General features: G+C 33.9%; 4 protein-coding genes and 1 pseudogene across 5 annotated transcripts; 2 read left to right on the plus strand and 3 right to left on the minus strand.

The window, feature by feature from the left end:
- Positions 1-7: 7 nt before the first annotated feature.
- On the minus strand, positions 8-1519 carry LOC108845279 (putative B3 domain-containing protein At4g03170). Its single transcript, XM_018618515.2, has 2 exons — positions 1486-1519; positions 8-893 (listed from the first exon to the last, which is right to left on the minus strand). Exon 2 carries the CDS (start codon positions 858-860, stop codon positions 78-80), a length of 783 nt encoding a protein of 260 aa, XP_018474017.2. The 5' UTR covers positions 861-893; positions 1486-1519; the 3' UTR covers positions 8-77.
- Positions 1520-5591: 4072 nt separating this feature from the next.
- LOC108845281 (phosphoinositide phospholipase C 6-like) lies at positions 5592-8387 on the minus strand. Of its 2 annotated transcripts, XM_018618516.2 has the most exons (9): positions 7828-8387; positions 7545-7741; positions 7332-7467; positions 6908-7165; positions 6633-6832; positions 6428-6545; positions 6143-6295; positions 5974-6060; positions 5592-5899 (listed from the first exon to the last, which is right to left on the minus strand). In XM_018618516.2, exons 1-9 carry the CDS (start codon positions 8212-8214, stop codon positions 5606-5608), a joined length of 1830 nt encoding a protein of 609 aa, XP_018474018.2. In that variant the 5' UTR covers positions 8215-8387; the 3' UTR covers positions 5592-5605. The 2 variants fall into 2 exon arrangements, with proteins under 2 accessions (XP_018474018.2, XP_056861614.1); XM_057005634.1 differs by lacking the exon at positions 5974-6060.
- Positions 8388-9855: 1468 nt separating this feature from the next.
- LOC130509863 (uncharacterized) lies at positions 9856-11134 on the plus strand (annotated as a pseudogene).
- A 973-nt stretch (positions 11135-12107) lies between these two features.
- Positions 12108-15134, minus strand: LOC108847050 (uncharacterized). Its single transcript, XM_018620219.2, has 4 exons — positions 14751-15134; positions 14325-14605; positions 12624-12854; positions 12108-12409 (listed from the first exon to the last, which is right to left on the minus strand). Exons 1-3 carry the CDS (start codon positions 15028-15030, stop codon positions 12735-12737), a joined length of 681 nt encoding a protein of 226 aa, XP_018475721.2. The 5' UTR covers positions 15031-15134; the 3' UTR covers positions 12108-12409; positions 12624-12734.
- Positions 15135-18920: 3786 nt separating this feature from the next.
- On the plus strand, positions 18921-21647 carry LOC108844613 (putative ABC1 protein At2g40090). The gene is made up of 8 exons (XM_018617896.2): positions 18921-19284; positions 19430-19584; positions 19683-19808; positions 19895-19990; positions 20113-20213; positions 20304-20340; positions 20494-20712; positions 20786-21647. The coding sequence occupies exons 1-8, from the start codon at positions 19101-19103 to the stop codon at positions 21476-21478; spliced, it is 1611 nt and encodes a 536-aa protein (XP_018473398.1). The 5' UTR covers positions 18921-19100; the 3' UTR covers positions 21479-21647.
- Positions 21648-21650: the final 3 nt, after the last annotated feature.

Below are 21650 nucleotides of genomic sequence, written 5' to 3' on the forward strand. Positions count from 1 at the left end.
AAACCCCTAAAACACTACTTTAGTGAACATACACAAGCCCATAAACACAGCAAATCAATAAAACAACCAAAAACCCCCTATTTTGTATTCTTGAAGACAGCTTCCGAGATCCTCTTTCTCAGCTGTCTAGTTATACTATGATGCCTAGTCTTGTCAATAGCGAAGCATATCTCATCACTGTTTCTATGCCTAAACATCCATATGGTGACAAAATCACAATGCTTACGGAGGTCATATTCATTCACAAAATCCTTCCATCCAATACCCATTAACACAGGCGTGTTCACACCCCACATCTTGAACTTCATCTTGCCAACCTTCCCGTCTGGTCCGTATACTGAAACCTCAAGCCCTTTGGTCCCAACTTTTTTTGACTTTCCCATAACTTGCTGCACCATCTTCTCCACTTGCGCCTTCCCTAACATGAGCCTGCGTTGATCTTCCTTCACGTCGCTTCCCATCAACTGCTTCCTTATTGGTTCGCTGCAAACGTCCCCTACCAAGTCATCGAGAAAGGGAGGCTTTGCTGGTTTAGTTTTGTTCCAGTCTAGCAGAAGAGTTAAGGTTTCTTCAGAATCATCTTTCTTCATTGGTTGCCTCTTCTTCAGCTTCTTAGCTTGATCAGCAACTTTCACCTCTTCAGGCTGACTTTTATCAGTTTTCACCCTCTTGCTGCGTTGTATTGGATCAGTTTGGCTTAGCTGTATCAGTGCCAACACAACCTCATGCTCAGCTTCTTTCTCTTCTTCTGGTGTTAAACTTCTGGTTACCTCCTTGAATATTTTTCTAGGAGCTTTGCTATACTCTACTAATGTCAGCGCAGCCACATCTTCTTCTGACACTAGGTTTGCTGTCACCATCTCTCTCTCACTCTCTCTGAGAATAATATGTTTCTGTAAAAGAGACAATGCCTTTAGGGTTTTTTCCTTTCCTTATGAATGTCTCAATTCATAACTATTATCTCGTAATCTTACAATTTTATTTATTTTATTTTTTTACTAAAAAACTATTATTATTTTCATAACTATTGTTTATTTTCATAACTACTTAATTAATAGTTATAATTTTTTATTATTATTTTGTTTTTCCTGGTTTGTGTTTATATGCATAAGATATTTAATAAGAAATAAATAACCTAATCTGTGGTTAGAAAAAAAAACCTAATCTAAATCCTTAGAGGGTAGTCTGGATATTTAAAGAATAACAAATTCAAAGACGGATGAGTTATCACGTTATGATCGTAGTTCTTACTCAGCTATAATTTATATATCGATTCAGTATTACTAGTTTGGCTTACCTAAACCGTATGTAGACAGAGGCTGTTGGGAAAAAAAATCCTTACAAATTAATAACACAAAACAAAAAACCTCACTGTAATGTAATGGACACAAAAATATCCAACTGTAACAACAAACCCAAGTGATACAATCTGAAACAAAGGAGGAAATATAATCGTAAGAACATTAAATGGTAAGTTTATATTACCAGATGTTCCTTTTTGAAGAATTTCACGAACAGTTTGTCTGCAACTAGTGAGTATATAGAGTACTTTGTTGCAAATCTCTGCCTTATAAACAAGATATGTGTCGGAGAAAAGACACAGATCCGTAGGATCAGAAGTCGGGCTTGTTTCGGCCCATACCCATTAAAGGTTTTTGTCTCACACACCACATAGTCAGAGTAGAGCGTAATCTCTATTATTAAAAGAGAAGTACACTTAGGAAATGCCCCTGAGTTTTTAATGTTAATTACACTTACATGCCACTGATCCTATTAAATGAAGTACTAAATAAAGTTATATTTAAGTATGATTGTCTTTTCCTAATTTAAATAATAGATTTAAGCATTTAATATATTTTCCTAATTTAAATCCTAGATGTCCTTAATAAAATCTTAACCAAAATATATTTCGCATTAACATATTAAATATTTTAAATATTTATTAGTAATAAATAATAAAATAAAAAATCACACATCATAATAAATTTATATAACATATAAATAAAATATAAAATAATTTATTCATATAGTATTAGCATAATGCTTCCATAATATAAGTCCAATAAGTTATAAATATAAAATTTGTTTATACAATACGTTATGATATAATAGACGATTAAATCACAAAATATAATTATTTTAGAGTAATAAATAAAATCATTATGTTTTAAAATGTTATATTAACAATTATGTAATACATTTTAATTTACAAATATATATATTATATATATATATATATATATATATAGTATACCATTAGTACAAAGAAAAAATTAAAAGTGAAAGAAAATATTTATACGATCACGGGTCGAGCTCTAGAAATAAACAAAAACAGCGCAACATTATTTAAAAAAAATTATAGAAATTATAATTCCAAATATGCTTATATATTTTGTGTATTTATAAATTTATTTTATTTGTTTTTGAAGGATGATAAGATTTTTGAATTGGAAACAATTATGATCCACCTCTATATTATTTTAATTAAGAAATTTAAAATTTATATCATAATATTTTATAAAAATTTTAGTTTTAATTTTTATTATAACTGCAAAAATTAATTTTTAATCTAAATTTATATTTAAATATTACAGATACATCATTTAATATTAAAAAAAACTAAAAACATAAAATAAATACCCGCCCGGTCGGGCGGGTCAAGATCTAGTTTAGATTAATCTCTATTATTAAAAGAGAAATACACTTAGGAAATGCCCCTGAGTTTTCAATGTTAATTACACTTACATGCCACTGATCCTATTAAATGAAGTACTAAATAAAGCTATATTTAAGTATGATTGTCTTTTTCTAATTTAAATAATAGATTTAAGCATTTAATATTTTTTCCTAATTTAAATCCTAGATGTCCTTAATAAAATCTTAACCAAAATATATTTCCTAATATATTTCGCATTAACATATTAAATATTTTAAATATTTATTAGGAATAAATAATAAAATAAAAAATCACACATCATAATAAATTTATATAACATATAAATAAAATATAAAATAATTTATTCATATAGTATTAGCATAATGCTTCCATAATATAAGTCCAATAAGTTATAAATATAAAATTTGTTTATATAATACATTATGATATAATAGACGATTAAATCACAAAATATAATTATTTTAGAGTAATAAATAAAATCATTATGTTTTAAAATGTTATATTAACAATTATGTAATACATTTTAATTTACAAATATATATATATAGTATACCATTAGTACAAAGAAAAAATTAAAAGTGAAAGAAAATATTTATACGATCACGGGTCGAGCTCTAGAAATAAACAAAAACAGCGCAACATTATTTAAAAAAAATTATAGAAATTATAATTCCAAATATGCTTATATATTTTGTGTATTTATAAATTTATTTTATTTGTTTTTGAAGGATGATAAGATTTTTGAATTGGAAACAATTATGATCCACCTCTATATTATTTAATTAAGAAATTTAAAATTTATATCATAATATTTTATAAAAATTTTAATTTTAATTTTTATTATAACTGCAAAAATTAATTTTCAATCTAAATTTATATTTAAATATTACAGATACATCATTTAATATTAAAAAAAAAAACTAAAAACATAAAATAAATACCCGCCCGGTCGGGCGGGTCAAGATCTAGTTTAGATTAAAACCTTTTATTCATATAAGATAAACATGTTTGATATAAGAGTTAATATAGAAGATAAACGTGTACCCTTTGTTGCGATTATCCCATATAATTTCGGAAATTACTCATCAATATTAGCTTTTTTTAAGAATCATTATCATTAGTCGACTCTAATTAAACAAAGCTAAAGAAAAAAAATACAAAATGGAGAATCTATTGGCAAGAAAAAACCTCATTCGATCATCACCAGTACTATATTTGTTCCTAAGCTTATAGTTTTCCTTTTCTTTGTTTTGTTTGCGTTGTGCCGCTTTATTTTACATTTTAAGATTGATTAAATTAAGGCAGATGAATCTGTAAGATTCCTTCAGATAGAAGTGGTTTGGGAGCATGTAAGTTGATTGATCGCTTACAGCATCTATATCTTTTTGTATATATATGGCGGATTTACAATGCAAAATCTCTCTATTTTTTCAGCCAAAATTGTCAACGTTCACTATGGATTCAAGTATTTGCATATTGTGTTCACCAACGACCTAGTGAATTTCAAAACTGTTATCGCAAAAACTGGCGGTATGGGGTATTACCGTTTAACATAATATGTTAGTATTCAAAATCCGTTTTTGAACTCCTCAAAACTGTAATGCTTATATATGCCAAATGAGGTTTGTTTTGTATTAAATCTTGTCTTCTTTCGATTCTGTAATGTGAAAATCGGTTGCTATCTCATTAATCTGTATATTTTGATCATTATCTCTATGTTTCTTTTATGAGTTATGAATGAATACAGTTGGAGTTTTTCCTTCCATCGAATGTCATATTTGGTAGCCAGCTACTTTGAGAGATAGCAACAAAACTCACCCGAAACTCTTCATTACTTGGGACATGTGTTTTATAGATTCAGTTCCACAAGAGTAGGAACAGATGTTGATCAATGTTTTTGTAAAGTCCTGACCGTCGAATGTGAGTCTCATCCCATTCGACGGTCGGTTAGAAAATTTAAAATCATTGTTTACTGATCTTTAGTCAAAATCATAAGATCATGATAAATAAACGAAATTATCTAAAATTATGGATATACGGTAGGATTATATTATGTTCAATATATAAATAAATAAATCTATCAATGTTTTGAAAATGTTTACAGAATTTCTAATGTTTTAAAATATTCATCTATTTTTTTGCAAGTCTTTTTGTATGTTTTTCATACGACATGTAATCGAGTATTACAATTGTCAGAAAATGTAACTCTTTTTAACTAAACACTAATGAATTAAAAGTAATAAACTATAGTATTTTCTATTGATGAGCTATTAACAAAATCCAAAATATATAGTCCTTTCATGACAAAAAGTTTTTTTATATATTATTAAAAATAATATCAAACATTTATGTAGATGATAATTATTTTTTAACATTGTTTATTATCTAAAATATTAATATTATTAAATATTATTAAAAATATTTGGTTATGAAATATTGTTATTATCATGTTTCCAAAATTGATTATTATTAAAATATATAAATATTATTAAAAATATTTATGAAAAACATTGACTAAACCTAAAATTATGGAAAACATGACAAATAAACAAATTGATTTTTCAAATAACAATATAGATAGATAGATGTGTAGATTTGTTTTTAGAAAGATAAACAAATAATTTAACAAAGAAGATGACAAATAGAATATAAGCTGAATATCCATCACACTGTTGTAAAATTCTATACACCTCAGTTATGAATGAATTCAATCCAAATATGGATCATCTTACATTATATTTTACATATTGAAAAAAATTGTAGACTATGTAATTAAATTTTCTTCAATACGATATGTATGAAACACTATTGGAGATATCAGAGCAAAGATCCATTTGATCTCCAAGCTACATTATAAAATACCTCAAGAGCTTTCTGTTAAACTGGTGTTGAGTCTCTCTCAAACACATCCATCTCTATAAAACCAAATCATTCGAAGATGAAACGCATCAGAAGCCGTACTGACTTCATTTTCTCACCCTTCTTATCATACAAAGGCACAGATCGAATCCCGGGTCTTAATTCTGATACAGGTAAGCATGTTTGTCCACCAAAATCGTCCTTATCAGACATATCATACTCTCTGACTTCGATCCTAAGCAATGCAAGCTCTGGAACTGTTAATGGGAAACTGAACTCCTCATCCCAAATTGGATACCAATTGTCTTCTATTACTCTTGTCTTCCTCTTTGCATTATCTGCTGGTACACCCACTATGAACACCTACAGAAGCTCACAGATAAGGTTTTTGAGGAGTTTGAAATATGTTATAAAGATCCTATTGGTGTAACTGTTACCTTAGTATAGAAATCAGGAGGAGAATATGTATCAAAATGAGTGTGGCTGAAGTCTAGACGCCACCCATCTCCCATATACACTTTCACCTATTCAGAAACCGCGACAAATTGATAAGGGCATTATGACATTCAACATGTTTTAAAACATCCTTTGAGGTTTTTGGCTTGCCTTTAATGTTTCTTTAACATGAAGTTTTTTCTTAGGGTCAAAGACTTCGTCATGAAACCCTTTCTTCATCAAGAAGTTAGGTTTCTTGACATACCCGCAACCTCCATTGGCTCTAAACATGCCGTGCATTAACCACAAAGATCTCCCATATCCCTATAATTGATCACGAACTATTTGTAATACAAATATTTATCACATCTATGTATAATATGATCAGACCTAAACCAATGCCAAAAAGGTGGCGTAAAGGTCAAGTATCCTTAGACCTAAATCATAGCTTGTTACCTGCATATTAAATGCAATCATTTGTGCTCCATGAGTCCAACCAATAAGCGGTTTGTAGTTTGAGGAGTTAAACCTTGTCCCTTTAGGATATATCCTAAGCAAATTCTTCTGTGTAAACCTATATATAAAACAACATATATATAGAGATCATGTTGCAGCCCCAAGTCTTAAGGATTGTATTAGTTAGTATATAAACTAGTATTACCTTACAACATCTTGACTGTTGGATGAACAAGTCCTGTCAAGTTCTTGCTCACTTAAACTCAAACGTCTCACTTTATCAACCACAACTTTCATCTCTTCCTTCACCGTTCCCTTTGGTTTCCCAGCATGAATAGTGATCAATCTTTTGTATGCTGGTTTCTGATCTTCACTCGCTTCTTCTTCCTCTTGATCACTATCACTCTAATTCCAAACTCAAAGGTAAATTACAAAAGAACAAAAAAATTTAAAGGCCTGATTTTATGTTCATTTTCTTACTTTGTTGTCACAATCTTGGTAAAACAATATACTTTCTAGTGTCTGAATCTCCTCTGTTCCAGGCGTTTCCTCTTCTGACGATGGAGATGCATTACCATTCTCCTTTTGTTTACCAATAGGGTTTCTTGATTCAAGATACTCTTTAGGTGGTTTAGTTGAGATGATTATCCGATGAAGCAATGAAGCAGGAGAAGGAAACTCTTCTAAGCTTTCTGATTCAGGGTAATACAACATTTGTCCAAATATCTGTGTAGCCATCTAAAGAAAGAACCAAACAAAACTCATGAAATGCCAAAACTAAACTGAATAATATTCTAAATTTAAGAAGGAAATTTGTTTTATACTGGTCATAAATAAGACGATTTGTGAAAACAATTTAAAAACAAAAACAATCTAGACACAAAAGTAGATAATATTGTGTTACCTCAGCCACTTTGGCTTGAAGATCAGCAGTAAGATGATCCTCTAAGGTGATGATAACCGGATAAGGCGAGCTAGAAAAGGCGTGATCTCTTATCGATTTCAAGCATGTTATCAGCGGTACAGGCGTTGTGAGCGTTCTGAATTAAACCAAGAAAACAAATATTCAATCGTTATGATCTGAAAACGTTATCTTAAAGAAAAAAACATGTTTTACCTTCCGTGAAGAACATTGATGTCTGTTCCAGTGGAGTTAGGCCAAAGATCAAGCTCAATGACACGAACTCCTCTTTGCAAAGCTTTGATCACAGGGACTTCGCTACAATCGCTGCTTAGCTGATTCCCCGTAAGATACGAGTTGTGTCCCGTGTATATAAAGTAATGCGACAATGGAGCCGACATGTCTTGATGCACCTGTTTGATTACCACACACACAAAACATTTCTTGTAATAAGAACAAAAGTTTTCGATATTTAAGAACATTAATTTAAAATCATTACGTGAGGTGTGATGGGAGGATTGAGATCGTCGTAGAAGAGGAAGTTGAAGAAATCGTCGAGGTCGAGGCCGTGACGCGTGAACCGCGTGACGTGGTGTCGCCGTCGTATGACCTCGTCGATTAAACGTTGAGCCTCCGCGACGGTGGTTGCTGAATTGACTTGGTTGTCGTCGAGGAAAGAACAGAGCTGCTCTGCCCCCATAACGCCGTCGTCGCTGGAATCACCGTCGCCGCCGCCGCTTCCGCCGACGGAGAACTGGCAGAAGGCGTCGCGGACGTCGTCGGTGGGCTGGACTTCGTTGATCTTGAATTTACGGTTGAAGCATTTGAACATTTTGTAGTTGTAGCTCCCATTGTCGTATGACTCTGTTTTCTTCTCCTTCCCCATTGTCAGAGACTCAAAGATCAAAACTTTTTATTAAAAAAAAAAAAAGACTTTTGATTATTACTACTATTAGGGTTTCTTGCGAGTCAAGGAAACTTTGTTCTTCGGAAACGAAGAACAGAGATTTGTGGATTTGAAATGGAGATTGAAGATGAGAGAGAAGGAGAGTTCCTATAAAAGAGGAGGCTTTGAAGCGGAGGCTTTTTGTTTTTTTTTTAAACTGTTTTCATAAGAGAAAACCATTTTTTATGAAGTATCATTATTAATTATTTGGGAGAAAATATGTTAAAATTACTAATAAGAGAGTATCTTAATTTTAGTCTTGATTCTTTTATTTAGTAAACGCTTTTTCTCTTCTTTCTCTACTCTTTTCAGGTAGAAAATTTGTAATTAGTATTATTTAAAAATATATGTATTAGTCTAAGAATATATGATTTACATTACGCTAGATTTGTCCAAAAATGTTGCTTCAATGATATTTTTTTTTCAGTTTACTGGAATAACTTCCATATCGTCCTTATCTCATCAGTCATCATCTATGATTAGGGATTTGATTTGCTTTGCACATTATCTCCATTGTCACTGTTTGGCAAGTAGATGCACTATAAAACTTTTCATCTGATAATATGCAAATGTGATCATGTTACTGTACGTAGTACCAAAAGTATGGAAGTGCGCTCAAGATAATTATAACAAAAAGTTTGGTATGTATAGGTTTATGTAGAGAGTCTCAAACTTAGTCATGTGACAATGATTGTTTCACAAGTTATCTGTGTTTCTTATAAAATCTTATGTGTTTACATGTCGGCTCTGCGAGCTTGGGATGATCTTGAACTGTCCTGTATATAACCTGATTGTTCCATGGGTGTGTAGACACGAAAACCATTTCTGGACGAGACAACTCAGACAAGCTTGATGCCTTTGTTCATATTGGATTTGAAAAAAGACTTGTAGCATCTACATAATGCTTTGGAATATATATTGGTTTTACGAAGCATGACTTTTCCAAGTATGGACTGTGGTATGCGTGAAGAAGAAGGAAGATGGATAACAAACTCCCCAAAGTCATTAGTAACAGCTTTTACCCATTTTGATGTCTTTTTGAAACCAGTGTGGCATTTGATGGCAACAGTGGCACCTTTAAGAACATATCAACACGAAAACATAAAGACTTATAATACGCACAGACACACACACACACACATATATATACATAGAGAGAGAGAGAGAGTACCTGAAACAAGAGTGTTGCAAAGAAGAGAACCGGTGATGACTACAGAGGAGAGTTTGTGTTTCCCTTACCGTAGCCATTCATCTCAGCCATTTCTATTCTGCTCCAAAACTTGCCTGCAGCTGCGAATGCTCCGTTGAAGAAGATGAGAAGAAGAAAAAGAAGAAGCAATGTAAGATGAAGAAACTCCCCATTTTTTAAAAGTCTTAATATGCTACTTTGCTTTGGTCCATTTGTTTGGCTTATTCTTTGTTTAGTCTCAATATGTTATTTCAACTAATTAGATTAGGGAGAAAAAGTGGAGTAGTTAAGCAGAAAAATCAAGAAACAAGCCTACCATAAAAAGAAGATTTTTTTACATTCATGGACACTTTATGACTTTTCAATTACATTAAAAACACAATCCACTTGTAACACACTTTCTTATGTGTGAAAGACTTTCATACCCTCTAACCAAAGAGAAACCAAATCGCTTTTCAATTTCTTGGCTACACTCTCACCGCTCCCTTGAGCCATCTCTTATTTGTTGTAATTCTAGTTCCATCTCTAGATTCCGTCTCGGGGATACTGATCTCGAGTTTCTCCAAGCCTCTAGTTGCAGGTCATCATCTCAATGCGAATCGATTACGCTCCAAAGGATTTCTCCAAGCCTCTCGTTGCAACCCAGAAACAGATTACGCTCCAAAGGACGAAGCTTTGGTCTTTCTCTGCTCGGAAACAAGTCGGGATTAAGAGCTTGCGTGATTGAGCTTCGTCAGAGACGGCCAGCGATGATGGATCCGAAAGAAACTGGATTTCTAGCAAGCGAGAGAGTTCGTAGTCGTAAAAGACGAGTCTTTAGTTAGCTGTAACAAAGGTTTAGGCTTTAATGGCGGCGGAGATAACAACAGAAACGGGAGGATCCTTGGGAACCTTGCTTTGGCTATTGGTTTGACTTATTTCTCTATGACTGGTCAGCTTGGTTGGGTTCTTGACGCTATTGTATTTGTCTGGGTAATTAATTCTCTGTCTCTCTCTACCTCTGTGGTTATCAAATTTGTATGGTTAGTTGAAGTTCTTACAATCTCTCTGCAGCTGGTTGTGGTGATTGTTCCAATCTTGCAGGTTGGGAGCTTTTCTTTGGTGGGATGATAAGTTGTGGATATTGTGTACATCGTAAAGCTTGTCCACAATACCTTGAATGATAAGCTTGTCCACAATACCTTGTGCACAATACCTCTCTTCTCCGACAAAGCTATGTCTTTGCTCTCGGTCGTCAGCCTCAACGTCTCCGACACAACCAAGCAAATCATCGTTTAATACATATGATTTGTTCTCCCTTCTCTCTCATGACAGACTCCCATTATCTCTGTTACTTACTGTGTCGACGAGGTGGATGAGGTGGACGAGGTGGACGAGGTGGACGTGTACGTCGTAAAGCTTGTCCACAAGGTATAAAAAAAAGATATTTCACTTCATTAACAGCTCAATGAAGATGAAGAGATGGTCTTTATGGTTTACTACTAATACATCTTATAGAAAGATGCTTCATTGATTAATTTTTTTTAATGTGTTTTTTAATGTTTCTGGATTCACGGGTTGTATTTAACAAACTCTTGTCATTTAAGTTTTGTTGTTCTTCCTGAACATACACATTGTTGTTTTTGGTTTGGTATCAACTTGTTTATCATTGAGACGGTGGAAAATTTATTATGTCCATAACTTGTGAAATTGTGTTCCACTCTACATGTTATCCACAATTTGTAATTTGTTGTCCACAATTCATTGTCCACAATTCATTGTCCACAGGCTGTTTATATTAAGGGTATTTTCGTCTCTAATTGTTGTGTTCACACATAGAAAGTGTGCTGCATGTAGGATGTGTCTTTATGTGTAAGAGAAAGACAAAATGTGTCTTAATATGTAAACAACTCTAAAAAGAACAGCTAATGGGACATAGAGATGTTAAACTCTCAAATTTAGAGGCCCTTAAGGTTGATGTCTCTTCCGTTTGAGAACATATGGTTTTGGTCAACAAACCCTTAAACCAATGATGGCTTAAGTGCTTACTGACCAAACCCACATAAGTCAATTGATCAGTCTGTGGCCTATCCTGTGATTGGTGTCTTCACCTTTATTCTTTTGTGTTTTCTCTGTGTTCTAGCCATGACGTTGCATTTTTCTCTTTGGTCCTAGTGGTTGGTGTCTCCATTTAAGGTTTACTTTGTTTCTAATGATCTTTTCTGTCGATTTCAACAAAAGAAAGATTTTGGTCCCCACTGAAGTTCTCTCTCTGAAGCCCACTTATGAAAAGCGCATCCGTCGACTGACAATCGAGAGTACTCTACACATCAAACCGAATCCTGATTCCTGTCAATTTCTCACTGTACTCGGTAAGGTTGGTTTTAGAAATGGCATGGTTTTTTGCAACCGGATGTTTGAATAACGATAAGGATTCAGAGAAATAAGTATCATGAAGACTTTCTTATTCAGTTATTAATGAATAGATTGAGATCATCTTTTGCTGATAGAAAAATAAAATAGATTGAGTATATATCTTTAAATAATGTTAATATCTAGGGTGTAAAATAAGCACACGATTATTAAAAAAAAAAAGGAAGAAAGTACACGATTATTTTAGAAATTCTGATGACGCATAAAGGCAATCACGCGGACATAACACATCTTTTCTTATGGTTTAATTAGATAAGATATTAAAACCATAAAGTTACAAACAATATACAAAGCGACGAGAGAAATAAAAAGATGCCTTTGGCTTCTTTTCTCATTGATGAACTCTAGGTTAGTACAAAAACAAACAAAACTATATTGTATGCAAATCTTCCTAACTAGTCTAGTATTAAAGCTAACAACTGCCATTTCATCGGAGTTGTCTTACATTAAAACAATAATAGAAGATCATTGGGTGACATAAACTCCACTCTCTATCTGTTCCTCCCGGCTTTACAGACTATCCTTTGGATCTGCCTGTTAACAAAATAAAAAAGAAAAAGATGATAAACAACATTATCAGCAAAACGGCTATAGCAACTCAACAGAATAATACTAAGTTACTAACAAAATGAACCCTCAAAGAGATCATTCTTATCCAAAAGAAAAGGTTTTTTTCTTTCAAACGAAAAGTTATATAATTAATATTACGTAAGCATGAAATGTGAAGGATGGGATAAGGTTTGGTTACCTGAAAACTTGAAAGCGAAGGAGTTGATGGGTCAACACCGAAAGGCAGACAAAGAAGCTACAATTATACGTCGTATATTTTTTATATTTACATACGTATATAAGGCACGTGTCATGTGTGTATATAGATATATTTACAAGTAGTGTTAATCCTCTTGAAATACGTCTCTACTTGAATCTCTTGTTGGAGGATCTTTTGGTATCTCGGGTATACGTTTTTACATGCAGAAACCTGAAAATGGATAATCAAACACACATGAGCTCAACCATCAAAAAAACACCCACACACATACATGAGTTTATTATTTGTTTCCCATCGGATAAATTAGTAATAACTTGACAGTTTAATAAGTGTGTTAAAGTATGAAAAGGAGATTGCTAATATTGTGTCTGTGAGAATAAATCATGAAGCATGCGTGAGGTGTCATGTCGGATTATATATAGATTCATTTTTAATTAAGAAAAAGAAGACAGAAAATTAGGTTACATTGCATTGCACACGGTTTTCACATGAGATTCTAACCTATATATTATACAAGAAAGTCTAATTCAATTTCATTTTGTTTTCTTTTAGTGAGTTTTATTTTGACCCGAGTGGAAATTCAAAACCCTCTAATAAAATAGAGTAAAACTCTATACATAAATTCACACATATAATTTTTCGTTTTATAAATATAAGACTTTGATATTATCGTAAATGTTTTAGTTATATTGTATAATTCTATAAATTTTTAGTTAGATTTTTTATTCGACACTATTAATATATAATAATTTATTTTGTATATTGTGCTTTGTTGTTAATTGTTTTTACCAATTAATATATTTCCGAGTTTAATACAATAAATTTATAATATGAAATAATCTGATAAATAATTTTCTTCAAAGTATTTTTTTATCAAATTTCTACAGTTGCATACAATACATTTAAAAAGATTATTTAGTTATACTATATAAAGGAAATTTAGGATAATTTATATTTCATATTATGTTAAAATATATTTGAACATCTATCATTTTAGTTTATTGCGAAATTTTATAAGTAAATGCATTATTGTTCAATTTAAAAAATATATTATTATAGTGGACTTTATACAATTTTATTAATGTTGAAAATCACAGCAAAATAACAGTAAAGTATACTTAAATATTAAAATTTAAAATGAATTTCATTTTTAAAATATAAATTAAACTTAAAAAGTTAGCGTTTAAATGAAAAGTATTTTAGCAATACTTATGTAATTTTATATACACACATAATCTTAAAGATTAATGAAATTATAATTTTTATTCTTATTATTTATCAAAATATATAGATTTCACTGTTTGAACATAAAATCAAAGAAATCTATTAATTTATAAATGGTATAGTAGAGTGTTTTCCTAACTAACATCTAGAAAAAAAATGATATATATATGATCGAGTTTCTAGAATCCCTAAGGGCCAAATGAGTCAATGTTATTTTCAAAAATACTTTAAAAACATTTGACTATTGTAACCACATGCTATCTCTGACTAGTCTGATTAGGATCACATCATAGTGCAGGTTAAAATCTAAAATATAATTAATCCTAGATTTGAAAATAATGCAACTTGGTAGTATTATTGGCCCTATATTTCAGTGTAATCAATAACAATTAATAAAAACTTGAATTAAAATAAAACAGTAAATATCTGTAACGGCTGAGGAAGAAGTGGACTTACGGCTTCAATGTCGATTTTGAAGACGAGGAGCTTTCTTCTCTCTTTACAACTTGTTCTATACGCCACAACTATGTGACCAATGGCTAACACCGACGAGCATAGAAACAGAGCCACTTCCGCCGCTCTGAAGTAACTATTCCCGCCGTCTCCGTTCGCCGGCTCGCCGAACACAAAAGCCGCTTTTAACGAAACGTAGATTAGAGAGGAAACAGAGCAAATCATCGTTATTGTCAGATAAGGACCTCTAGATAGCTTGGGTCCGTCGCAAAGCCCGTAAACACCTGTTACACGAAGATTCAACAAAGCCCAAAGTCTTTTCAATCTCTGTGCTCAAAAAAAGTCTCCAACTTTACGAAAAAAATGTATGAAACAGAGTACTCAGAAACAGAGTATTCAGAAACAGAGTATTTATGATCTTTTACTTACAGAGTATAACGGCGGATCTAACGATGGAGATTAATGGAATATCGATGAGGGAGTGACGGAAGTCGTAGTTGGTGAGATGAGAAGAGAGATTCTTTGGAGCGGAGAGACGGTGGAGGAGGGCGGAAGGGAGGAGAGCATCGGCGACGGCAAGTAGGATCGGAGCAGAGACAAGGAGGAAAGAGAGGAACATTGCGAACAAAACGAATACAGTTTTGATCCCTCTCCACAGAGAAGACCAGAACCTTCTGCTTTTGCTAATCTCTTCTTTGCTAAAACCCATATCGAATTAGATCAGGGAGAGAGGATTTGTTTAAGAGAGAAGGTGTTCGGTGACTTTTGAGAGGGTTTTAATTTAAAAGGGGGACGATACAAAGTGACGATGACGTTAAGGATGATGCTCAGATATATAATAGTGATTTTCTCGTTGGTTTTTGGAATTTTTAAAATGAATATAGAATTATCGGATTAGCTTGGACTTTGTAAAATACTAAAACGAATATAGAATTATCGGATTTACATACCATTAATATGGTGAAATTTGGTAGATAAATACCTGTATTATAAAATTATATGGTAAACATTTTTTTTGAATAAAGGCTTGGTAAAAATCTTTTTCTTATAATTTTGATATGTTATATCGAGGGATGGTCCTGAGGATAGCCAAATAAAACATTGGACTAGGGTTTCCAATTTTTTTTTAAAATTTTGTACTGAAAAAGACACTCAAATTTATGAATTTTTTTTATGTTAAAACTCTTAATAAAATGTTTCAGGTCCCCAACATCCCAGAGACGCTCCTAGTTATATCGGTTGATAAATTAATTTTGATCTTTTGGGAAAACCGAATTAAGTACTACAGAATAGATTTATCATCGTAGTGGCTGATCGAGTTTATAATATTTTCTAACTAATACCAAAAAGTATCTGAATCGCATGTTACCAGAATACTATAGAGACTAATATCATAAAGCTAAATAAAAACAAAATCATGAAAAGTTCTAGTAAGAATTGTTCCTTAAACATAAGAATTACGATGAACAGAGGATATGTGGGTTAGTATGAAATTTTTAGTTTTCTATGTATATACTCCTCCGTTTCATATTAAGTGTCGTTGTAGAGATTTTTTTTCGTTGCAAAATAAGTGTCATTTTAGCATTTCAATGCAAAATTTATTAATTTTATTCTGCATTTTATTTTTCTATTGGTTGAGATGTATAGGTAATGATGTTTTTGTATGGAAAATATGCAAAATTTAGTGATTTCTTAATCTGTGTGCACAATTCTAAAATGACACTTATTAAGAAACAGAGGGAGTATGTTGTAGTGGTTTTTTTATATATATGGCGAATTAAAATGCGATACGTGAGAACATCACAGGCCAAGACCACGATGCTGAAAGAAACTTCCTGGTCATTGAGTCCTTTGCCTGGTGATTATCAAGAGCTGACTATGACTTACTATATTAAAATGAAATTGTAGTGTTCGTAATGTTCAGATATAACAACGGTAATACCTAAATAACGTGAAGCATAGATGTTTCTCAATAGTTGGAACATTTCGTAATTTCCTATTGTTTTCACTCGTAAAAAGTAAAACCAAAACGTAGTTGAATACTTCAGAAGTGTAAGTGTGTCACAATGGTTATCTTATAGAAAATAAAGTTGTCCCCATCCTGGACCACCGAATAAAATGAACTGAGACTCTTAACACAAACATAAACGGGAATGGAGGAACCGACCGAATTTGGCTTACATGTGACCACATGCCATTTTATTGGCCGGACGTATCTCAAGACTATTTTCTATATTTTTGTGTTGATTGAGATCTTCAACGTTTTTCTCGTCTAATGCTACCAAATAAAAGGCAGGAAACAAATAAATACATGATTGTTTTTTCTCATCAAACTTCCTTTTGTTTTTGTAGTCTCTTATCAACTAGCTTAAACCCTGCATATGATTGCTTGTCAAATTACATTGCCAATTTATTAAACTGATGTAGTTATAGTTGTTTTTTTTTTGTGACTGAAGGCATTATAGTTGTTTGTTTGTTTCTTGTATAGCGACGTTCAGATTTACGGCGCAATATAAATATACAATGATACGATACGCTATGCATGAGCAAAAACATGGGCATGAAGTTGCAAGCTATAAACGTAGGACCAACCAAATAATGAATTTTCCTGAATAAAAATAATCAAAGAAAGAAGGAAAGAAATTACAAATACGACGGCTTTGAAATTTGAAAGTCAAGAGCTTAGGCCTACGAAACTGACCGGAACTAAAGAGAGAGACATTAACCCAAAGTCAAGACGACATCTCAACGCACCAAAGACATGCACTCTACGCCTATAAGTTAGTTTTATCCATTGAACATACACCAACTCCATAATTAGTGGCACTATTAGTATCCTGAACATTTTAAAAACGTTTAAAATCACTTGAAAAGAAGCTAACACTTTCGAACTTATGTCCTAATTTTCTCTTGTTTGATGTAAACGGATTTTTAATTAGACATTTCAAATTGTTCTAGAGCCGTGCCTCACCTTATGACCGCAAGTTTAAATTCTTTAAACAACTATTTTTGATATTTAATTTTACATATATATATATATATATATATATATATATATAATTAAGCATAAAATATAAGATATATAACAATTAGTTTCCTCAGTATAGTAATTATTATTTACTAAACTGGATAAAAAACTATAAACATTTATATTCTAAACTAATCTTAAGATTCATAACCGTGTGAAGCTTCTTTCTTTTGCAGGAAGGTTAGAGCTGTTGAGAACTGTGATATTTGGGACGGTATCTTTTTGGGTTTCTGCGTTTGTTCTGCCCAAGGATTGTATCAGGATCATTGAGTCATTGTATACTAGATTTCTATGGTCGGGAGACATTGAGAAGAGAGCAATGCGAAGGTGCCGTGGCACACTGTCTGCCTTCCTAAGGATGAAGGGGACCTTGGTCTTAGAAACTTCTCGGTTTGGAATCAAGTGATGTGCCTCAAGTTCATATGATTGTTGTTATCTAAATCCCCGTCTTTATGGGTTGTATGGCACTGAAGTGAACACCTAACTGAAAAATCATTCTGGTCCATCGAAGCGTCAGCTACAGATTCTTGGGCTTGGAAGAAACTTCTTGATCTTAGACCTCTTGCGCTTCAATTCTGTAAAACAAGACTCGGAAATGGAAAAGACGCAAGCTTCTGGTTCGATGTTTGGACTCCTTTGGGTCAGTTAATCTCTTATATTGGCCCTGCAGGACTTAGAGTGTTGAGAGTGCAAGAAAATGCAGTGGTGGCAGAGGCTATAACAAATACTGTGTGGTCTCTCCCGCACCCAAGGTCACAAAGGGAAGTTGATTTGCACTCTTATCTAACAACAATTGAAATCAAATGATGAAGTAGATAAGTGTGAATGGATTACTGCTGAGTCTTCTTTAACTTCTTTCAGGTCCTCTGCCACATGGAAGACGCTGAGACCTAGAGCGGTGATCAAGGAGTGGGTGGATGTTGTATGGTTCAAAGGAGGAATTCTAAAACATCAGTTCACCATGTGGATTGCGAACTATGATAGACTGCCGACGAGATCGAGACTAGCAGCTTGGGGACTTCAAATATCTCATCTCTGCCCATTCTGTTCAAACCATGAAGAAACAAGGGATCATATGCTTCTGTCATGCGAGTACAACATAGAGGTTTGGAAGGAAATCCTCCATAGATGCAGGCCTCCCTCCACAAATGTTCACATCCTGGGCGGAGTTACTTTCTTGGATCAGATCATCAAGTTCGAAGCGACTGACGTTCTTGAGGAAATTAGCAGTACAGGTGTTGGTGTTCCATCTCTGGAAACAAAGAAATAACTTGATCCACAATCAAGTTTCTCTTACAGCAAGCTCTGTTTTCTATGGTATTGACAAGGAGATGAGGAATATCATTTCAGCTAGGAGAAGAAGGAAAGGTTTTCATTGTCTTATGGCTATATGGCTAAGATAACTTATCAGTTTATGCAGTCTGTGTTGGGTTCCATCTTGTTTTTTATTTGTTTTTGCCAAGGTGGTTTCAAATCTTAGATATTACAATGTAAAAACTTCTATCATTCAATGAAATTTACAATTTAGCAAAAAAAAAAAGATTCATAACCGTGTGTTAGTATATTTAACAGACGAACCCACAACAAAAATCCATCACCTAACTTCTCGACCGAAGAGACAACGCGTAGATCTGTCAAACACCAGACCCATTAGTGGCCCAGTAACTAAAGCCCAATACAAACCAGACTTAGAGTCGCTCCCACGACAAAACAGATCAACGCAAATTTAGTTAGCCTTGTCGGATCATCCCATGGCGGCAAGATCCCTGTGGAGAACCCGTTCAAAGCTCCTCGTTATCAGCTCCGCCGTATGCGGTGGTTCCGGCGCCGCCTTCATTGCTTCCTCCGAAGACCCATCCAAAACTATCAAGCTCTGCACCAACATCTCTCTCCGTCTCTTCCGCAACGCCGTAACCGCCGCCTCCATCGCTTTCGGTACGGCAAAAATATATATTTGTTTTTAAAAAAAAAACATACTTTCTTACATGTTTTGTATTGCCTGCAATGCCCTTTGAATTGTTTGTGAATGAGATTGGTTTTGATTTTGACCTTTAGGGCAATGTGATTTGTTGTGTAATAGATTATGAGTACTCGTTGTTGGGTTTGGCTGAGGGAAGCAGGGAGAAGGCTGAGGTCAAACATGAAGTCCACTTAAGGTCAGCGCAAAAGCTTCAAGAGCTCTGTTTCAAAAACGGAGGAATCTATATCAAACTCGGTCAGCATATAGGACAATTAGTATGTAAAAAAATTATGCTCTTTATGTACTACCATTTAGAGGATTAAAGAATGTTATTATTACCTTACGTGTGTTTCTGCTTTTGAATGTTTCAAAGGATTGTCTTGTGCCTGAGGAGTATGTTCGTACTATGAGGGACTCGATGTTGAACAGATGCCCTGTTTCTTCGTATGAGCAAGTGTGTGAGGTTTTCAAGAAAGAGGTCGGAGAGACGCCAGACAAAGTAAGCGCTCTCACTTATCCTTAAGTTTGTGTAGCCAGTAAGTAACCATACATTTAAAGCTTCGTCTATGTATTTTTTATATACAGGTGTTCGCTGAGTTTGACCCTGTTCCTATTGCAAGTGCTTCCCTTGCTCAAGTTCACGTTGCTCGCACCCATGATGGAAAAAAAGTCGCTGTCAAGGTCCTTGGTTGAACCATTTTACCTTTATATGTCTTTTTACGATTCCATTGAGATCTTGAACTTGTTAAGTGTGTTTTTGTAGTACTCAGTCTATATGTTATCTTGAATCTGTTTTTCTTCAGGTCCAGCATGCGCACATGACAGACACTGCAGCTGCGGATACTGCAGCTGTTGGAGTTATAGTGAACACCTTGCACAAGATCTTCCCATCATTTGACTACAGGTGCACTCTCTTTCTCATTTCCTCTAGACACAGTTCGTAGTTCATGTCTCTTACAATAGCTTTTACTAAACTGGCTCATCATATACACAGGTGGTTGCTAGATGAAATGAGTGAAAGCTTACCAAAGGTTAGTCTCTTTAATCATTGTATTTGAGATTCACTGTCTAGCCTGAAGCATGGTATATGGTCATAAACTATTTGTTCTGTCACTGGCTTGATGTTTTAATTGCTTGTTTCTTTTCTGTTTCTTTTTTTTTATATTAATGTATTCTTTGATCAGGAACTAGATTTTTTGGTAGAGGCGAAAAACAGTGAGAAATGTCTGGATAATTTTAGGAAGATGTCTCCCCATATTGCAGAGTATGTTTATGCACCAACAATCTATTGGAACTTGAGCTCCTCTAAGCTGTTGACTATGGAGTTCATGGATGGTGCTCAAGTCAATGATGTAACTAAGATCAAGAAGCTTGGGATTCAGCCCTATGAAGTATCTAAGCTAGTAAGCTCTCCCACCTCTGATCTTTTAATATATCTTTTTTGATATCCATCCGCTAAGCTCTTCTTCTTTGCAGGTGAGTCAAACATTTGCAGAGATGATGTTTAAACATGGGTTTGTGCATTGTGATCCACACGCTGCTAACTTGATTGTTCGTCCTTCTGGTAAAAGAAACATCTACGGCAAGCAAAAACCGCAGCTAGTGCTTCTCGACCATGGTTTATACAAGGAGCTTGACTTCAACACAAGATTCAACTACGCTTCGCTATGGAAAGCACTGGTGTTTTCAGACGCTAACGCCATTAAACAACACAGTGCTAAGCTAGGAGCTGGGGATGATCTCTACGTGCTTTTCGCCGGGATCCTCACAATGAGGCCGTGGAAGCAAGTCGTTAACACATCTGTGGATCATTTAGTCATCAAAGGCACTAAAGAAGACAGGTCAGAGCTGCAGATGTATGCGTCGCAGTACTTCCCTCAAATCTCTGAGCTTCTCAGGAGGTTGCCACGTGTGATTCTTCTGATGCTGAAGACCAACGACTGTCTCAGGTCGGTTAACAATGAGCTGGTGAAAGGTTCGTCGCTGGAGTCGTTCTTGATCGTTGGGAAAGTGTCTTCTGAAGCGGTGATGGAGGCGAAGTGGTCCCAGAAGAAGTCGTTGGTGCAGTGGTTGAAGGTATGGCTTGAAGGGTTCTCTGTGGAAGCGAGGCTTTGGGTGATGCAGTTTGCACTTTGGGTCTTGCAAGTGAGAAATGCCTTGACTCTATAGTATAATATCATGAGTTGATGAAAATTTTATATTCTCTGGTCTCTGAGTTTGTCCAAGATTTACATTTATCATTCTTTGTATACACACTTACACAACTGATCCAAAAAAATACACACACTTACACAGTAACACAAGTTATGCACTATGAGACATGTATTATTGATTTCAACTT

The sequence above is a fragment of the Raphanus sativus genome, chromosome 3 (genome assembly GCF_000801105.2).
Source record: "Raphanus sativus cultivar WK10039 chromosome 3, ASM80110v3, whole genome shotgun sequence".
Lineage (NCBI taxonomy): Eukaryota > Viridiplantae > Streptophyta > Magnoliopsida > Brassicales > Brassicaceae > Raphanus > Raphanus sativus.